The sequence below is a fragment of the Leishmania mexicana genome, chromosome 20 (assembly GCF_000234665.1).
Source record: "Leishmania mexicana MHOM/GT/2001/U1103 complete genome, chromosome 20".
Classification (NCBI taxonomy): Eukaryota; Euglenozoa; class Kinetoplastea; order Trypanosomatida; family Trypanosomatidae; genus Leishmania; species Leishmania mexicana.
In genome coordinates this window covers 1,455,325-1,468,938 of record NC_018324.1, presented here as the reverse complement: position 1 = coordinate 1,468,938, position 13,614 = coordinate 1,455,325, and the positions used below count along the sequence as shown (strand labels likewise).

General features: G+C 59.4%; 6 protein-coding genes across 6 annotated transcripts; all 6 read right to left on the bottom strand.

The window, feature by feature from the left end:
- Positions 1–288: 288 nt before the first annotated feature.
- LMXM_36_3910 (S-adenosylhomocysteine hydrolase) lies at positions 289–1,602 on the bottom strand (the record flags this gene model as incomplete). Its single annotated transcript, XM_003874698.1, has 1 exon — positions 289–1,602. One exon carries the CDS (start codon positions 1,600–1,602, stop codon positions 289–291), a length of 1,314 nt encoding a protein of 437 aa, XP_003874747.1.
- A 922-nt stretch (positions 1,603–2,524) lies between these two features.
- On the bottom strand, positions 2,525–3,352 carry LMXM_36_3900 (conserved hypothetical protein; the record flags this gene model as incomplete). Its single annotated transcript, XM_003874697.1, has 1 exon — positions 2,525–3,352. One exon carries the CDS (start codon positions 3,350–3,352, stop codon positions 2,525–2,527), a length of 828 nt encoding a protein of 275 aa, XP_003874746.1.
- Positions 3,353–4,250: 898 nt separating this feature from the next.
- Positions 4,251–5,438, bottom strand: LMXM_36_3890 (conserved hypothetical protein; the record flags this gene model as incomplete). Its single annotated transcript, XM_003874696.1, has 1 exon — positions 4,251–5,438. The coding sequence occupies one exon, from the start codon at positions 5,436–5,438 to the stop codon at positions 4,251–4,253; it is 1,188 nt and encodes a 395-aa protein (XP_003874745.1).
- Positions 5,439–6,934: 1,496 nt separating this feature from the next.
- On the bottom strand, positions 6,935–8,005 carry LMXM_36_3880 (putative eukaryotic translation initiation factor 3 subunit; the record flags this gene model as incomplete). Its single annotated transcript, XM_003874695.1, has 1 exon — positions 6,935–8,005. One exon carries the CDS (start codon positions 8,003–8,005, stop codon positions 6,935–6,937), a length of 1,071 nt encoding a protein of 356 aa, XP_003874744.1.
- A 614-nt stretch (positions 8,006–8,619) lies between these two features.
- LMXM_36_3870 (conserved hypothetical protein) lies at positions 8,620–11,148 on the bottom strand (the record flags this gene model as incomplete). The annotated part of the gene is made up of 1 exon (XM_003874694.1): positions 8,620–11,148. One exon carries the CDS (start codon positions 11,146–11,148, stop codon positions 8,620–8,622), a length of 2,529 nt encoding a protein of 842 aa, XP_003874743.1.
- Positions 11,149–12,378: 1,230 nt separating this feature from the next.
- LMXM_36_3860 (similar to leishmania major. l411.4-like protein) lies at positions 12,379–13,260 on the bottom strand (the record flags this gene model as incomplete). The annotated part of the gene is made up of 1 exon (XM_003874693.1): positions 12,379–13,260. The coding sequence occupies one exon, from the start codon at positions 13,258–13,260 to the stop codon at positions 12,379–12,381; it is 882 nt and encodes a 293-aa protein (XP_003874742.1).
- Between the last annotated feature and the right edge of the window lie 354 nt (positions 13,261–13,614).

Sequence of the window (13,614 nt, the reverse complement as noted above, 5' to 3'; positions counted from 1 at the left end):
ATGACCTTGAATGGTGAGAGGGCGAAAAAAGTGGAGGAAGAGGGGCGATCAGTCGAAGAAGAAAAAACAAGGCAAGAGGCGGACGATCAAAGGAGAATCAGCAGCGGAAGTCGACCGCGCTGTCGTTTCAGGATGGCAGCGTCGGCGTGTGCGCGCGTGTCGGGTATGCGACACCCCTCAGCGCCTTCCTCGAAGCCCCCCACAGCCGCGTCTCCTCACGCTTTCCTGTCAAGCAGCCCCACTCTCCTCTCGCACTTTCCAGGCTTTCCCGTGGACCAGCGCACGTGCTTAGTAGCGGTAGTGGTCCGGTTTGAACGGGCCATTGACCGGGCAGTTGATGTACTCGGCCTGCTTCGGGGTTAGCTTCGTCAGCTTGGCGCCGACGTGGGCGAGGTGGAGGGCAGCGACCTTCTCATCGAGCGACTTGGGCAGGAAGAACACGCCGGCGTTGTCACCGCGCGGGTACTTGTTGTTGTCGCGGTTGCTCCAGAGCTCAATCTGCGCCAGCACCTGGTTCGTGAAGGAGTTGGACATCACGAAGGACGGGTGACCGTTGGCGCAGCCGAGGTTGACCAGGCGACCCTTGGCCAGCAGGATGATGTGGCGGCCGTTCTCCATGGTATAGCGGTCCACCTGAGGCTTGATTTCCACGTGCTCCTTGGCGTTTGCCTCCAGCCATCCCACCTGGATCTCCGTGTCGAAGTGGCCGATGTTGCACACAATGGCGTCGTCGCGCATGTGTGGGAAGTGGTCAGAGGTGATGATGTCATCGTTGCCGGTGGTCGTCACGAAGATGTGCGCATCGGCCATGACGTCGTCGACCAGAGCAACCTGGTAGCCTTCCATGCAGGCCTGCAGGGCGTTGATCGGGTCCACCTCCGTTACCACGACGCGAGCGCCGAAGGCGCGCAGGGCTGCGGCGCAGCCCTTACCAACATCACCGTATCCGCACACGCAGCACGTCTTGCCGGCAATCATTACATCCGTGGCGCGCTTGATGCCGTCGACCAAGGACTCTCGGCAGCCGTAAAGGTTGTCGAACTTGCTCTTCGTCACGCTGTCGTTAACGTTGATGGCGGAGATGGGGAGGTTGCCCTTGCTCAGGCGCTTGTACAGGTTCTTCACACCCGTCGTGGTCTCCTCGGAGATGCCGAAGATCTTGGGCACGAGCTCGGGGTGGTGGTCGATCACCAGATTCGTGAGGTCGCCGCCGTCGTCGAGGATCATGTTTGGCAGACCGTCACCGCTGAAGCCCTTCACTGTCTGGGTGATGCACCACTCGTACTCCTCGTCTGTCTCACCCTTCCACGCGAACACCGGTACGCCAGCCTTGGCAATGGCCGCGGCGGCGTTATCCTGAGTGGAAAAGATGTTGCACGACGACCAGCGCAGCTCCGCACCGAGTGCCTTGAGGGTCTCGATCAGCACGGCAGTCTGCACGGTCATGTGCAGACAGCCGGCGATCTTGGCTCCCTTCAGCGGCTGGGAGGGGCCGTACTCGCGGCGCAGCTCCATCAGACCGGGCATCTCGTTTTCGGCCAGCTCGATCGCCTTGCGGCCCCACTCCGCGAGGCTGATGTCCTTTACCTTGTAGTCCGCCATGATTGCAGTGCGACTGAAATGGGAAAGAAGTAGAAAGCACGGCAGCGCTTCCAGTGCGTCCGGTGGCCGGCGTGGATAATGGGATGAGGGAAGGGGGAGTAGGAGAGGGGGATATGAAGAGAGACTTTCACTTTTTCTAGTCGACGCGCAACGCGAGGGGGTGTGGAGGGCAAGGAGCAACGAACCACAAATGAAAAAAGATGTGTGAGTGGGATAAAGGGAGGTAGGGTGTTGTGGCACTGCCAGGCGAGTCGATGAGTAGATCGAAAAGGGGCATGTGCACACACAACAAGAGACAGACGGGTCAATGAGAGGGCGCCGCAGACACACAAAAAGAAGATGAGGAGGGGGAGGGGAAGAGATCGGAGGAGAGGTTGGACGGTGGACGAAGAGTGTGTCAAGGATGACACCTATATGCCTATCATTGCAAAGGCGATGCGTGACTGGCAAGGTCCTACATCTCGTCATGGCGCGTTTGGTGTCGCTCTGCCCTCCACCCCCTTCGCTGCCTTTGTAGGCCTCCACATGCACATGAAGGTCCACCGGACTCGCTGACGGATTTTAGGCCACCTGACAGGCATCACCTAGAAACAGCTCCGTAGTGGTGCCGCCTTAGGAAGCGTCAGGGAACCTTGTGGTCAGATACAGATGAGCCAAGGACAACAATAATAAGCAAAGGCGTCCGACAAGAGGCGCTCGGCTTCTCCGCTGGCGATGATTTAGGTCTGCCTTTTTCCCCCCTTCGCTTACTGTCTTGCGTACTCGAGGTGTGACGGTGGTGATGTGCGGCACGCGTCGTAACTCGCTTGCTCGCGCCCGATACAGGCAATCGAAACCACCACTACCGTAGCTGGAAGAAGACGCAACGCATCGACCTCACTTGTGGGGGAAGAACACAAAGAGAAGCACAAAGAAGTGGGGGCTAGTGTGCGCTAAACTGGATGTACTCGACACGCTCCTTCGCATCGACGAAGACGCTGCCCACCTCACCAGGGTGCTCCTCCGCCATCTGCGCAAATTTTATGACCGTGTTCACCGCGTTACGGGCTAGGGTAATGTCATCGCGCTGCTCGAGTGCATCACGACACGCGTGAGCCGCGCGCGTTGCGTCTTCCGGGTCGCCTGCGAAATTGGAGTTTTCTTGATCACGTTCATACGCGCTTGGAGAGTCGACTGGGACGCTGCTCTCGGCTGTGGACAAGTCGCGACTGGAGAGGTGCAGGAAGAAATCCAGGTTGCCGAGAATGCGAAAGCGCGACGGCTTGAGCGGGGGATGAGTGCCGTTCTCGTTTGCGGTGCCTGCGGACGCCGCCCTGTGTGGCGGCGAAGCCGAAGCCAACGCGCACGGCGCTGAGTTGCCACCATCGCTCATTACACATGTCTCTGCGACTGTCGCGCAGAGGTCGGCAGCCGGAAAGAGGGGCTCCATCAGTTGCACTTTGCGTGCGGCATTCAGCTTCTCGATCCAGCCATGCAGGGTGACGCTAAGAGTCGCTCCAGAAACCCCTTGCACACCCCGTTCCTCGGCGACGGACCATGGCAACGCGGCGTAAGGGAGGAGCTTCCCCTGCCTGACTGCCTCCTCATACGCAGACACGTCCAGGAAGGGACCGGTAAAGACCACATCCAGTGTTGCACCGCGGGCATTGCGACAGCGCGGAACGAGGTGCAAAGATGTCGCAAGGTCCGTCACGTACGCCGCGTACGCGTCCTCTGCGTAGAAGCCAATGTCTAGATCCTCCCCTAGCATCTGATGCTACCAGCACACCGTCGTGGGCCCTGTTCGAGGGCGAGACCAAAAGAAGGAGAAGCGCATGCAGAGATTGGCGAATGTGAGAGACGGAGACGAAAAAACAAGCGGGCACAACTCAGAGGCATCGAGTGCATCATGACACACACGTACGCGTCCATGATGGTGAAGATCTACGGTGCAGTGAGCACAGCGCTGCCTTGTGGACCACGGGGAATGTACACGCGGGATAAGAGGGGGTAGTTGTAAAAGTCGACGGGCCAAAACCACCCGTAGGAACACAGGTTACGCTCAGCAAAAACGTGTGCACTGCCCCTTCCCCCTACCCCCCACACACACACGAGATGAGAGAGGTGGCGCGGACGGAACAAGAAGGCGAGTATCTGCGTATCCCTATGTGCATACGAACGAGTTCGACTGCAGCGGATCCGTGCCTCTACCACGAGCTGCAGAAAAAGGGAGCAGCACAGCCCTCACATGCGCACAAATTCACACAACCTCGTGTCGCCTCTGCACCCGTGTAAGCCCTCCGCCTCACTAATACAAGCAAAAAAAAGCGCCGCCTCTCCCATCCGTGTCCTTCCTTCGTCTCCCTTCTAAGCCTGCGCCTCGCGCCGCCTTCCGCTGGGTGCGCTTGCAGCTTCTTCCTCCTTGTGGGTTTCCACTTGCTTTCGCGTGAAGAGTCGCCTTTGTGTGGCCTCTGCAGCTACCGACGATACCGGCAGTCTTGCCCTTCCCCTCCCCCTTCTTGCCTCGTCGACGCGGCTGTTTTGTCCGACGGACACCCACACTCCTACCACTCAGTAGACTGACTCCTCGTCCTCCAAAACACCGCTGCCTCACACACCCGCGCATGCACACATGCTTGGAGGTGGGTTTTGTTTTCGTCTTCTCACCGCTAGATGCTGTGGGCTCTGAGCCAGTCTTCGACGGGCTCCGCCAGCAGGGCCTTCTCCGCGGGCAACAAAAAGTCCTCCTCAGGGCCGCGCAGGGAAGAGGGGATGAGCTCCTCGAGCATTCCCAAGTTCCACCGCACGTAGTTGACGTACTCCAGGTAGAACACCCAAGAAGCGGCCCATCGAATCCAGTCAAGGGTGACGCCATGATCTTGCATGACATCGTAGAGCTCGTTCAGCATATCCAGCTCTAGGTGCCACAGACACGGCCCGTCATAGTAGAAGTTCTTCCGCGCGTACTCGCCGTCGTCAGACGGGTCCAGGAGCGCCGCGCGCTCCTCCGCCGACTTTGGCGCGTACACCCGCACGTTGCGCATGTGCATACCGCCCTCGTTCGAAGCCATGGAGAAGTGGATAACGATACCGTTTCGCTCCACGCACACCTCGATCGGAATCCAGTCGGCAAAGGTGAGCACGGCGTTCAGCCGCGGCGGGTCCTTCAGCTCGATGTGCGCCCACGCATGCACGGTGGCAAGACGGCCCTCCTTCACGGCACCCCGATGAAACACAATAACGTTATCTTCAGGGCGGTGCTGCACAGACCAGGAGCCGTCCCCGTATGTCTCTTCCGGCTGCGAAGGAGGAGGAGTCGCCGCAGTTTCCCGGGCTGCGTGCGCCGCTTCGCCAGTGCTGTCTTCATGCTCAGACGCGGCTGGCATCCCCCCTCCTTGCGTTGACGATGATGTTGCACCAGCGCCGTCTGCCACACTACTCTGCTTTGTGGCACCGGAGGAAATGTCATTGGCACCTGAATCTGCGCCTCGGCACACCTCGGGTGCCACCTCTGCCGCAACTAGCGAAGGCGAGGCACCCGTGGTCCTTGTTGCGGGTGGTGGGGGCGGGGGTTTTGTGTAGTACTCGCGCCGGACCTCGTCACACAGGTCCTTGTAGAGCGCCCTGAAGAGCTGGTAGTTGCCAGAGCCGTACTTGCTGCTCATCTCACGCGTCCATTGTGTTTCCTCATCCACCAGCTCCTCGGTGGAGAGGGAGCGACGGCCATGTGCAACGACAGTCAGCGAGCACTGTGCAGATGCTTCCTGCAGTGCTCGAAAGCGACGAAGCATCCCGACGCGTGCAGGCGAGCTCCGCACGAGAGAGGAGCCGCGTGGCACCTTCTGGAGGCACCACATCCGCCACAAATGCCAAAGAAGAGAGGTGGTCTGAGCGGAAAAAAAAGTGTTGACGCGAACCGTGAAGGAGCACGTCGAAGATATCGGGGTATATGCGTCCACGTCAAGTTTTTAAGGTGTTGGATAGATCTGTGAGAAAAGGAAACGGATGATGGAGGGAGGTGATGAAGCACAATGAGCCTCAAAGCGCTCCACATCCGGTCACGGAGCGTGCAGTGACCGATTCCGTTCACCTGTTTTCGATAAGCGCTAATATGATAGCGAGACGAGCCAACTCGAGTAAGCTTCTCACCTCCGCTTCTCCACCCCTCCTGCCAAAAAGCGCAGGAATAGTCGATATGAGCAGCACTTCGTTGCGGCAACGAACCCGTCTTCGTGACACGCTGTGCGAGATTGAAATGTAAGACGTGCGACAGAAAAAAAACGTCACTGTGGTTGTTGCGGCTCCGTTGTTTGTGGGTGTGAGCGCGAAAGTGACGGGAGCCTCACGCACTGGGTGGCGTATAAAGTTTGACAGCCACTACATAAGCCACACACACACACGTCGACAGGCGACATGAAAATCCGTAGTATTACTCACAAAGTAGGCAAAAGAGGGGGAGAGAGAGAAAGCGTAGGTGAAGGCGCATTGGTAAGCGGCGTAGAAAGATTTAAAGCATGCGAGGTGGACAAGGCCGGTGCATACTCTAGCTGCAGTTGCCGTGAAAACAAAAAAGGGCGCGAAGTACAGGAGAGGGGGAGGAAAACAACAGCAAAAAAAAGAGTGATGCTCACGGACGCACGAGCCGCGGCAAGATCATCACCTCTCCCCACCCCCTCTATCCTACACACACTCTTGCCGGACCCTCGCCGCGCTGCGCAGCCGCTCACGAACACAGTCATGCATCCGTGGACAAGGACCGTTATCGCCAAGCGACCGGAGCGAGAAGTTGGGGAAAGCACAGCCCCGCTTGTCCCGCCGCCATTCTTCTCACCGAGGACCTCTCCTCCTCCTCCCCCTCCTCCTCCCCGTATGCTAACACCTCTGTGCCGGAAAGCCTCCCTCATTCTTAGTCGACTTGCATTCCTTTTTTTTTGCGTTAGTAGGTGCCCCCTGATCGGTCTCTCCACAAGGAGAGAGGGAGAGTACGTTATGATTACCCATATACACCCGGCTGCACAACAGCGGGCGTTTACCCCTTTTAAAAATGCGAACAAGACAACCACCGGCTCAAGAGATACCTCCACACCACTCCACACCACACATCACACACACACAAGAAAGGTAAAGCGCTCTACCAGATAAAACAAGAAGACCCACGCGGACACACAGACACACGCACATACACACAAAACACTCAGACACAGACAGACAGGCAGGCAGGCGCACGTACACCAATCGAAGGACGAGCAGCACAAATACACACACACGTGATGTGTGCGCACGTTGCCAAACAAGCACACGCACACAAACATACACGGAGAGAGAGAACCTTCTTCGCGCCGTATTCACCACTTTACAACGTCCACAGGGGCTGCGCGCCAGGCGTGGAGTCGTACGAGTCGCCGAAACGGTACATCTTGATGAGACCGTCGTAGCTGGCGCTGGCGAAGCCGTGACCGTCGGGGTGGAAGGACATGGCATTGATCGTACCAAAGTGGCAGCGCAGCTGGCCGAGCTGGTGACCGTGAACCTTGTGAAAAAACTTAACCTCGAAGATGGACTGCCCGCCTTGCGTCGTCACAGAAGCGGCATCCATGCCACCGCCGAGGATTACGTGGTCGGCGCTTGGGCTGATCGACACGTCGTTCACCGGGACGTCACTCCGGTACACCTGAATGGTGGCCAAGTCGCGGAAGTCTATGAGGTGAGACGTCTTGTCGGTCGAGGCGGTCGCTAAAGTGAGATAGTTGGGGTCCCAGCTGAAGCGGTTAATCACCTCGTTCTCGTCCTCGTGAATCTGGCGACTGCGGATCACCTTGTTCGCTTCCACGTCGAGGATGTTCATGTAGCCGCCCTCGGAGTAGTAGATCGTCTCGTTCGTCGGTCCCCAGGCGGCCCACGTGATGGTGTCCGGGGTCTCGTAGGTGGAGAAAGTGGTGAAGGGCGTCTTGACAGGGGCGATGTCCTCACCAGCCTTGGGCACCGTGAAGGGAACGTTGTAGACCTGAATCGCCGAGTTTGTGCTGGAGCGGCCCTTTGTGGCCACCATCATCATCATGTCATCGTGCGAGAAGCCGACACTGGCGCCAGACGATAGGCTGCGGCTCACGGAGCCAAGCAGGGCACCAGACTCTACGCTCCACAGAAGCACCTCCTCGCCCGCGCTGGCGGTCGCCAAGAGCGTGGACTCACGGTTCACATCTAGCGCCACCATGGCCGCGTCGTACGTGCGACCTTCCACCTGGCCCACCGTTGTGTAGGAGCCGAGCAGCTTGCCTGTCTTTACCTGCCAGCAGCACGCGCTGCAGTTCGTGTCCTTGGCAGATGAAAAGAGAAGGTCGCCGTCGCGGTTGAACTTTAGCATCGTCACACCCTTCATATGGCCGTGAAGGGCCACGCCTTCGAGATCCACGGCGGCCGTCATTGTCGCTGGGGCAGAAGAGACGAAGATGAGCTGTTTTCTTTTTCCGTTTTCTTGGTTTCTGTAAGGAAGGCTACAAGCAAACAGGCGAGGGGCGAGAGAATTAGACACCAAAAACGGAGAAGGTATGTGTGGAGTAGAAGTGACACTGCTGCGGATGGGTCGGGTTGGAGTCGGGAGAGTGGCCCCACGGTGTCCGTGTTTGTGTGAGAGAGAGGGGGAGAGGGGAACGAGCGACAGATAAAAAGGCCAGGGCGGGACCAATGCACAGTGCGAGAGAGAGAGGTCAGAGACGGTGTGTGCCCACATTCACTCAGCACGGCAGACAAACACGAGTAAAAGAGCCGGGAGAAGTCGCCCGAAAACACCGAAAAGTGTGGCATTTCGTCTCCTGCGATGCGATTGTGGATGCGTTCGTGTGCGCATATGTATGTACTTGTGTGCACGTGTCGCATATGCGCCAGTGCGTTGGCGTGGTCTGGCGCACATGTGCATACGCCGCTGGCGTCGAAAGAGGAACGGCAGTCTCACGACGGCGCCAATCGACGAAGCGGCGGCCCATCACAGTGACATAGAAAACAAAAGGCACACACAAAAGAAAGCGTTGTGCGGAGTGCTCACCAGCCAAGCTCCTTGAGACGCTGGTTCGCCGTCTTCACCAGATCACGGTCCGTGATCGTCGTTGCACCGACAGGGGTGGCGGCCTCGCTGGAGCGCAGCAGCGGTGATACCTTGCGCCCTCCAGCCCTCACGCTATTCATGCCCACAGCGCCTTCTTCGCCGAACGCCGCCTGCACCTTCTCCATCCCCTCCTCTATGAGATGCATCAGCTGTAGCAGCATCGTCTCCGTCATGCCCTCCGCAGACACGGAAGCCGGCTCGGTGCGGAGGGCGGCCAAGGCCTCGAGCAAGGCCGTTTGCCGGTCCGCCGCTGCCGTCCGCTCCTTGCGATCCGCGTCGGCAAGCTGCTGAAGGCGAAAGCGCATGTCCTTCTCCAACGACGTCAGCTGCGTTGTCGTTCGCTGGTACTGTGCCTCAAGGCGCTCGGTGACGTCGCTCTCATGTGCCTCGAGGCGGCTGATGAGTGCAAGGAGAAACTTGCGGTCCCCGGCGGCTTCACTCGCCCGGTGCACGAGGTCGCCAGACGCGCTCGCGGTGACGGCCGCACTTTGGGACGCTGTCGACGCCGCGTCAGGTGAGTGCGCAAGACCACCCGTGAGACTCTCGCCACACTCCTTCTCGTGCTTCTCGCCTGGAGAGGTAGGGGAAGGCAACGGCTCCGATGTCTCTGCAGCCGCGTCGATGGGGTCGTCGGCGGGAGGGGTGGACACTCTTTGCTCTGGCGAAGGCGTGCTGTTCTCAGCCATAGCACCAGACGCGTGGGGAGAAGCGGCGGCGGCGGCGGTAGCCGCGGCGGTCGCTCCGGCGAAGGCGAGATCCGCTCCATGAGGAGCGGTATAGGGAATCGGTATGGGCGCCAGCATCGGAAACGGAACCGGCACCGGTACATACCCTTTGGCCAGACCAGCGGCAGAGCTAACTGGCGCCGCAGCATCGGCTGAGCTTGTGGGGATGGGGATGTCTCGTGCAGCGTACCAACTTGCGAACATGGGCCACCAGGGTCCGTAGGGGCTCACAGCGGGCCCCGGAGCCGCAGCTGAGTTATGGACAGATTGTCGAGCGCTGTGTTGATCGCCAGTGTTGGAGGATGGCAGTGGTGTGGTCGGTGTGGCTGGCGGCGCCACCTTCTCTGCCTCCATCTCAATCACGGAGGCCAAGGGGTTCGTGGGTTTCGTGAGGGATTCCACGTGTGGTGACTCCGGCGCAGGCGCTGGCGACGACTGTGGCGCGATAGCAGTGGTCGTGTGAATGAGCCACGACTGCTTCGGCGAGCGATCCGACTCTCTCAGGATCAGCAACTGCCCCATGCCACGCGCCAGCACCCGGAAGCCGGCGGCGGCGCTAGACTCGGTCAGGATCTTCGCTTCCGCCGCACTCCCGCCGTGGGCGAACACCTCGCTGACGCCCGTGTTGCTCATGTCCAGCAGCTCCATCGCAGTGTCCTCCAGCACCGGACGCGAAGCCAGCAAGGAGCCGCCCATCCAGGTGATGGAGGTGCTGGACACGTTCAGATAGCGTAGGGCGGAGCCGGGTACAGCGTTAGCGACTGCACGCGCTGTCCCGTCGCCGAGTGGGTTTTGACTCACATCCAACCCCTTCAGACCCCGCGCCGCCGAGTGACGGAGAGACACGGTGTCGCCGGCTGGCCGTGGCAAAAGTCGATCGTCTGGACTCGCGTGGCCGCCCCGCAGCGAGCGCTGCCACGCGGAGCCCGAGGCAGTCGGCATAGTGGAACGTATGAGGTGCACGAGGCCGTTTTTGCACGCATCGGTCAGTCCGCACCCCACAAAGCTCGCCTCCTCCAGCGCCGGCCACGTCATGCCGCCATCCGCCGATGCAGCAGATGACTCGGGGGAGGGCATAGTCAGCTGCATGAACTGCGCATGCGAGAGTGGGACGCCGTCCAGGCGCAGGGAGGTGAGACGATGGCACAGTGGGAGAACGCGTGTCAGCGACGGCGGCACTCGACCGATGCCTCGTTGCTGCTGCAGCGGTGCACGACCCTGCACCGCCATGCTAGTGACCAGCATGCCGCACCAAGAGAAGGAGCTCAGTGTAGTGACGTTTTCCTTCACTGCCTGCGCCACTGCCTCCGGCAGACGCCGCAGCGTCGACTCGTTCTGCGTGAACCAAGGCGTTGACGCAGGCGGTGAGACCGCGCCGCACGGGAGCTGTGCCGCTGGCACGGTAGCGTTGTAAGAAAAGTGAAGCTTGGTGAACTGCGTCCGCGAGGAGGCGCCTGCTGTTCTCGGTCGAGAGGACGGGCTAGTGTTTGAGGTAGCGTCTCGTCGACTCAGCTGTCCTGATGAATTCCGCGAGGGCACTGCTGACGAACGCGCGCCGCGAGCTGCAGGGGACACGTCCAGGAGTGCGTACGCAAAGAGGCGGATGTCGGCGAGCGGGATCTCCGCGAAGTTTATGTCCATCACCCCCTCGCGGAGACCAGCAACAAACGCCGGGTGCGGTGAAGTGCGGTGCGCCTGGCACTGAGCAAAGTACCGCTCCATGAATGAAGGGCGCCCCATCGACGCTGCCGGCCGTCGCAGACGGGAGCGACGCAGAGTGGACGAGTGCTGCACCTCAGCACAGGAGGCTGCGGAGAGCGTAAAAAGATGGGGAATGAGTAGGGGCACACGTGCCAGTTATTGATCTATCGTTGCTGAAGGCGTCTTCGGGGGGCGAGCGGCGTATGTAAGTTTTCCGTGTAGAGTCGATCACTGCCCGTGTATCTACACTCGCAGAAAAAAAGGAGAACGACGTGCGGTCGCGAGTGAACGGATGATTAGTCTATGATAAGCAGCGGACTCGGACAAAGAGGGGTGGATCCGGGAGTTCTGCTGCTGCTTCTCCGGCTGCACAATTTCAAAAAGCGTGAGGGCCAATAATGAGAAGGGGGGTGGCATGGGGCGTGAGCACACACACACACGCATACCCGTACACATGAGCGGTAACAATTAGAGAGAGAAAGAGTAGATGCAGGGGGATGATGAGAATCAAGCCATCGGCTAATGATGCCAAGAGGGAAGGGCTACACAACACAGGCTGCACCGCAACAACTGTCGGTCCTTCATTTCAGCATTGTTGCAGGAGAGAATAAGCATGGGAGCACACGAGCCCTCATTAAGGCCACGCCAGTGATCCTTCACAGCATCCACACACGTCGCACGTGAGCCTCGCTCCTCTACGCATGCGTAGGTCGATACGAATACGTGGAGGCTTGACATGCCAGATCGTTGCCTTGTGTGCTCAAAGAAGAGGAAGGGAAGGACACACAGAGAGAGAGGGAGAGGGGGGGATCTGTAAGAGAAAAAGACGACCGAAGTTTTTTGCGTCCTCGTCTTATTCGTTTCATCGCTCCACATATGCGCACACACACACACATATATATATATATACGTAGCCACATATATGTATGCGTACGTGTGCGTCTGTATATACCCCACCTCACCCCTCCCCTCACTGCGAACACGCAAACGTCCACAAGAAAAAAAAGCGAGAAGCGAGAAAACGAAAGCGTCTCCGAAAAGAGAAACGCGTTATTGCGGGAGCGAGCGAATAGACAAAACAGAAGAGAAAAAGAGATGACGAAAAAAAAAACATTAAAAAATGTTAACGGCGCTGCAGCAGCGACCCTTTTCGGCTCGTCGTATGCGGGGGGAGGGGGCGTGCGTGTGCGAGTGCAGCCTTCGCTGCGCTTGCTTCTGGGCGGTGAAGGTGAAGAACAGAGGGTAGAGAGAAAGCGACGTACCGGGAAGTCAGTTCAGACACGCCAAGAACTTGGCGCCAACGTGCCATGCTATGCGCCAGTAGGCCAAGATGGCATACGGCGCCCACGCCACAGCCACAGCCACGGCTGTCCACACGAGCATCTGCCACTCGCAGACGGTGCTGAAGAGACACCGCAGGTCGCTGAAGGCGCAGCGTCGGCACTGCTCCGCTTTGGGGGCATTCGGCGCTGGCGTAGTGGGCGTGTGTTCGACCGTCCAGGAAACGTTTGTGGAGGCCAGCAGCGCAGCGGCCGCGTCGCGAAAGACGACGATGCATGAGGCGATGCTCCCCACCTCCTCGGACGGGTCGTTCACCATGCTGAACTGCAACAGTGAGGAGGTGTTAGCGCCGGCCACAAAAGCCGTGCGGACACACTCGTGTGTCACCCCGTCGCTATCACAGTGCGATGCGCGTGCTCCCTGACACTGACCAACGGCAACGTAGTAGAGGCCACCATATGTGTTGTTGTTGCGAACCGTTACATAGAGGATGCCTGTGCTGCTGCCAAACTTGATCGCATCCAGTACGCCGTTCACCGGGAGAGGCTGGAATGCGAGGCCGTCCGCATTAACCGTCCACCGCAGCATCGCCCCGCCCGTGCGCTCCACCGCATCGAGCAGGAACTCCTGTTCCCCCATCCTCTGCCGCGTGAAGGTGCCGAGAGAGGTGGCGATATAGCGCCCGCCTACGCCCTGCGCGATCTGTTCCAGGTCCGCCGCACGGTAGTCGGCCAGCTGGTGTCGCACGCACGTCCCCTTCTGCGCGTTGCACTGCGTAGCGCTGGAGAGTGAGTAGAAATAGTCTGGTGAGATGCCGACCTTGTCGCACTGATTGCCGGAGATGCTGACAAGCGGCGCCGGGAGCAACATCCACTCTGCCGGATCGTCGTCGCGCTCAGGGCCAGTGCTGGTGTTGCGGCTGGCACTGCTGTGTTCTGCAGAGGGGACAAAGAGAACGCGCCCGGAAATATCAACCTTGGGGTTCGACTCTCCGGGCAAAACACCAGAGGCCCGAAGAAGCTGCAGAGCAGACGCATTGTCCTGCGTCTTAGGGGCGTCCGTCGTGAGCTGCAGCGTCGTCGGTGCGACCCCTCGCCCGCTCGCGGATAGGTGGATCGTGTAGTAAGGCGACGACGATCCCACGGACCATCCGTTGTATGTGATGCCCTCGCCCTGTACGCACGTGATTCCGGCTGCGCCGGTGCGGAAGCAAAAGTGCGCGCG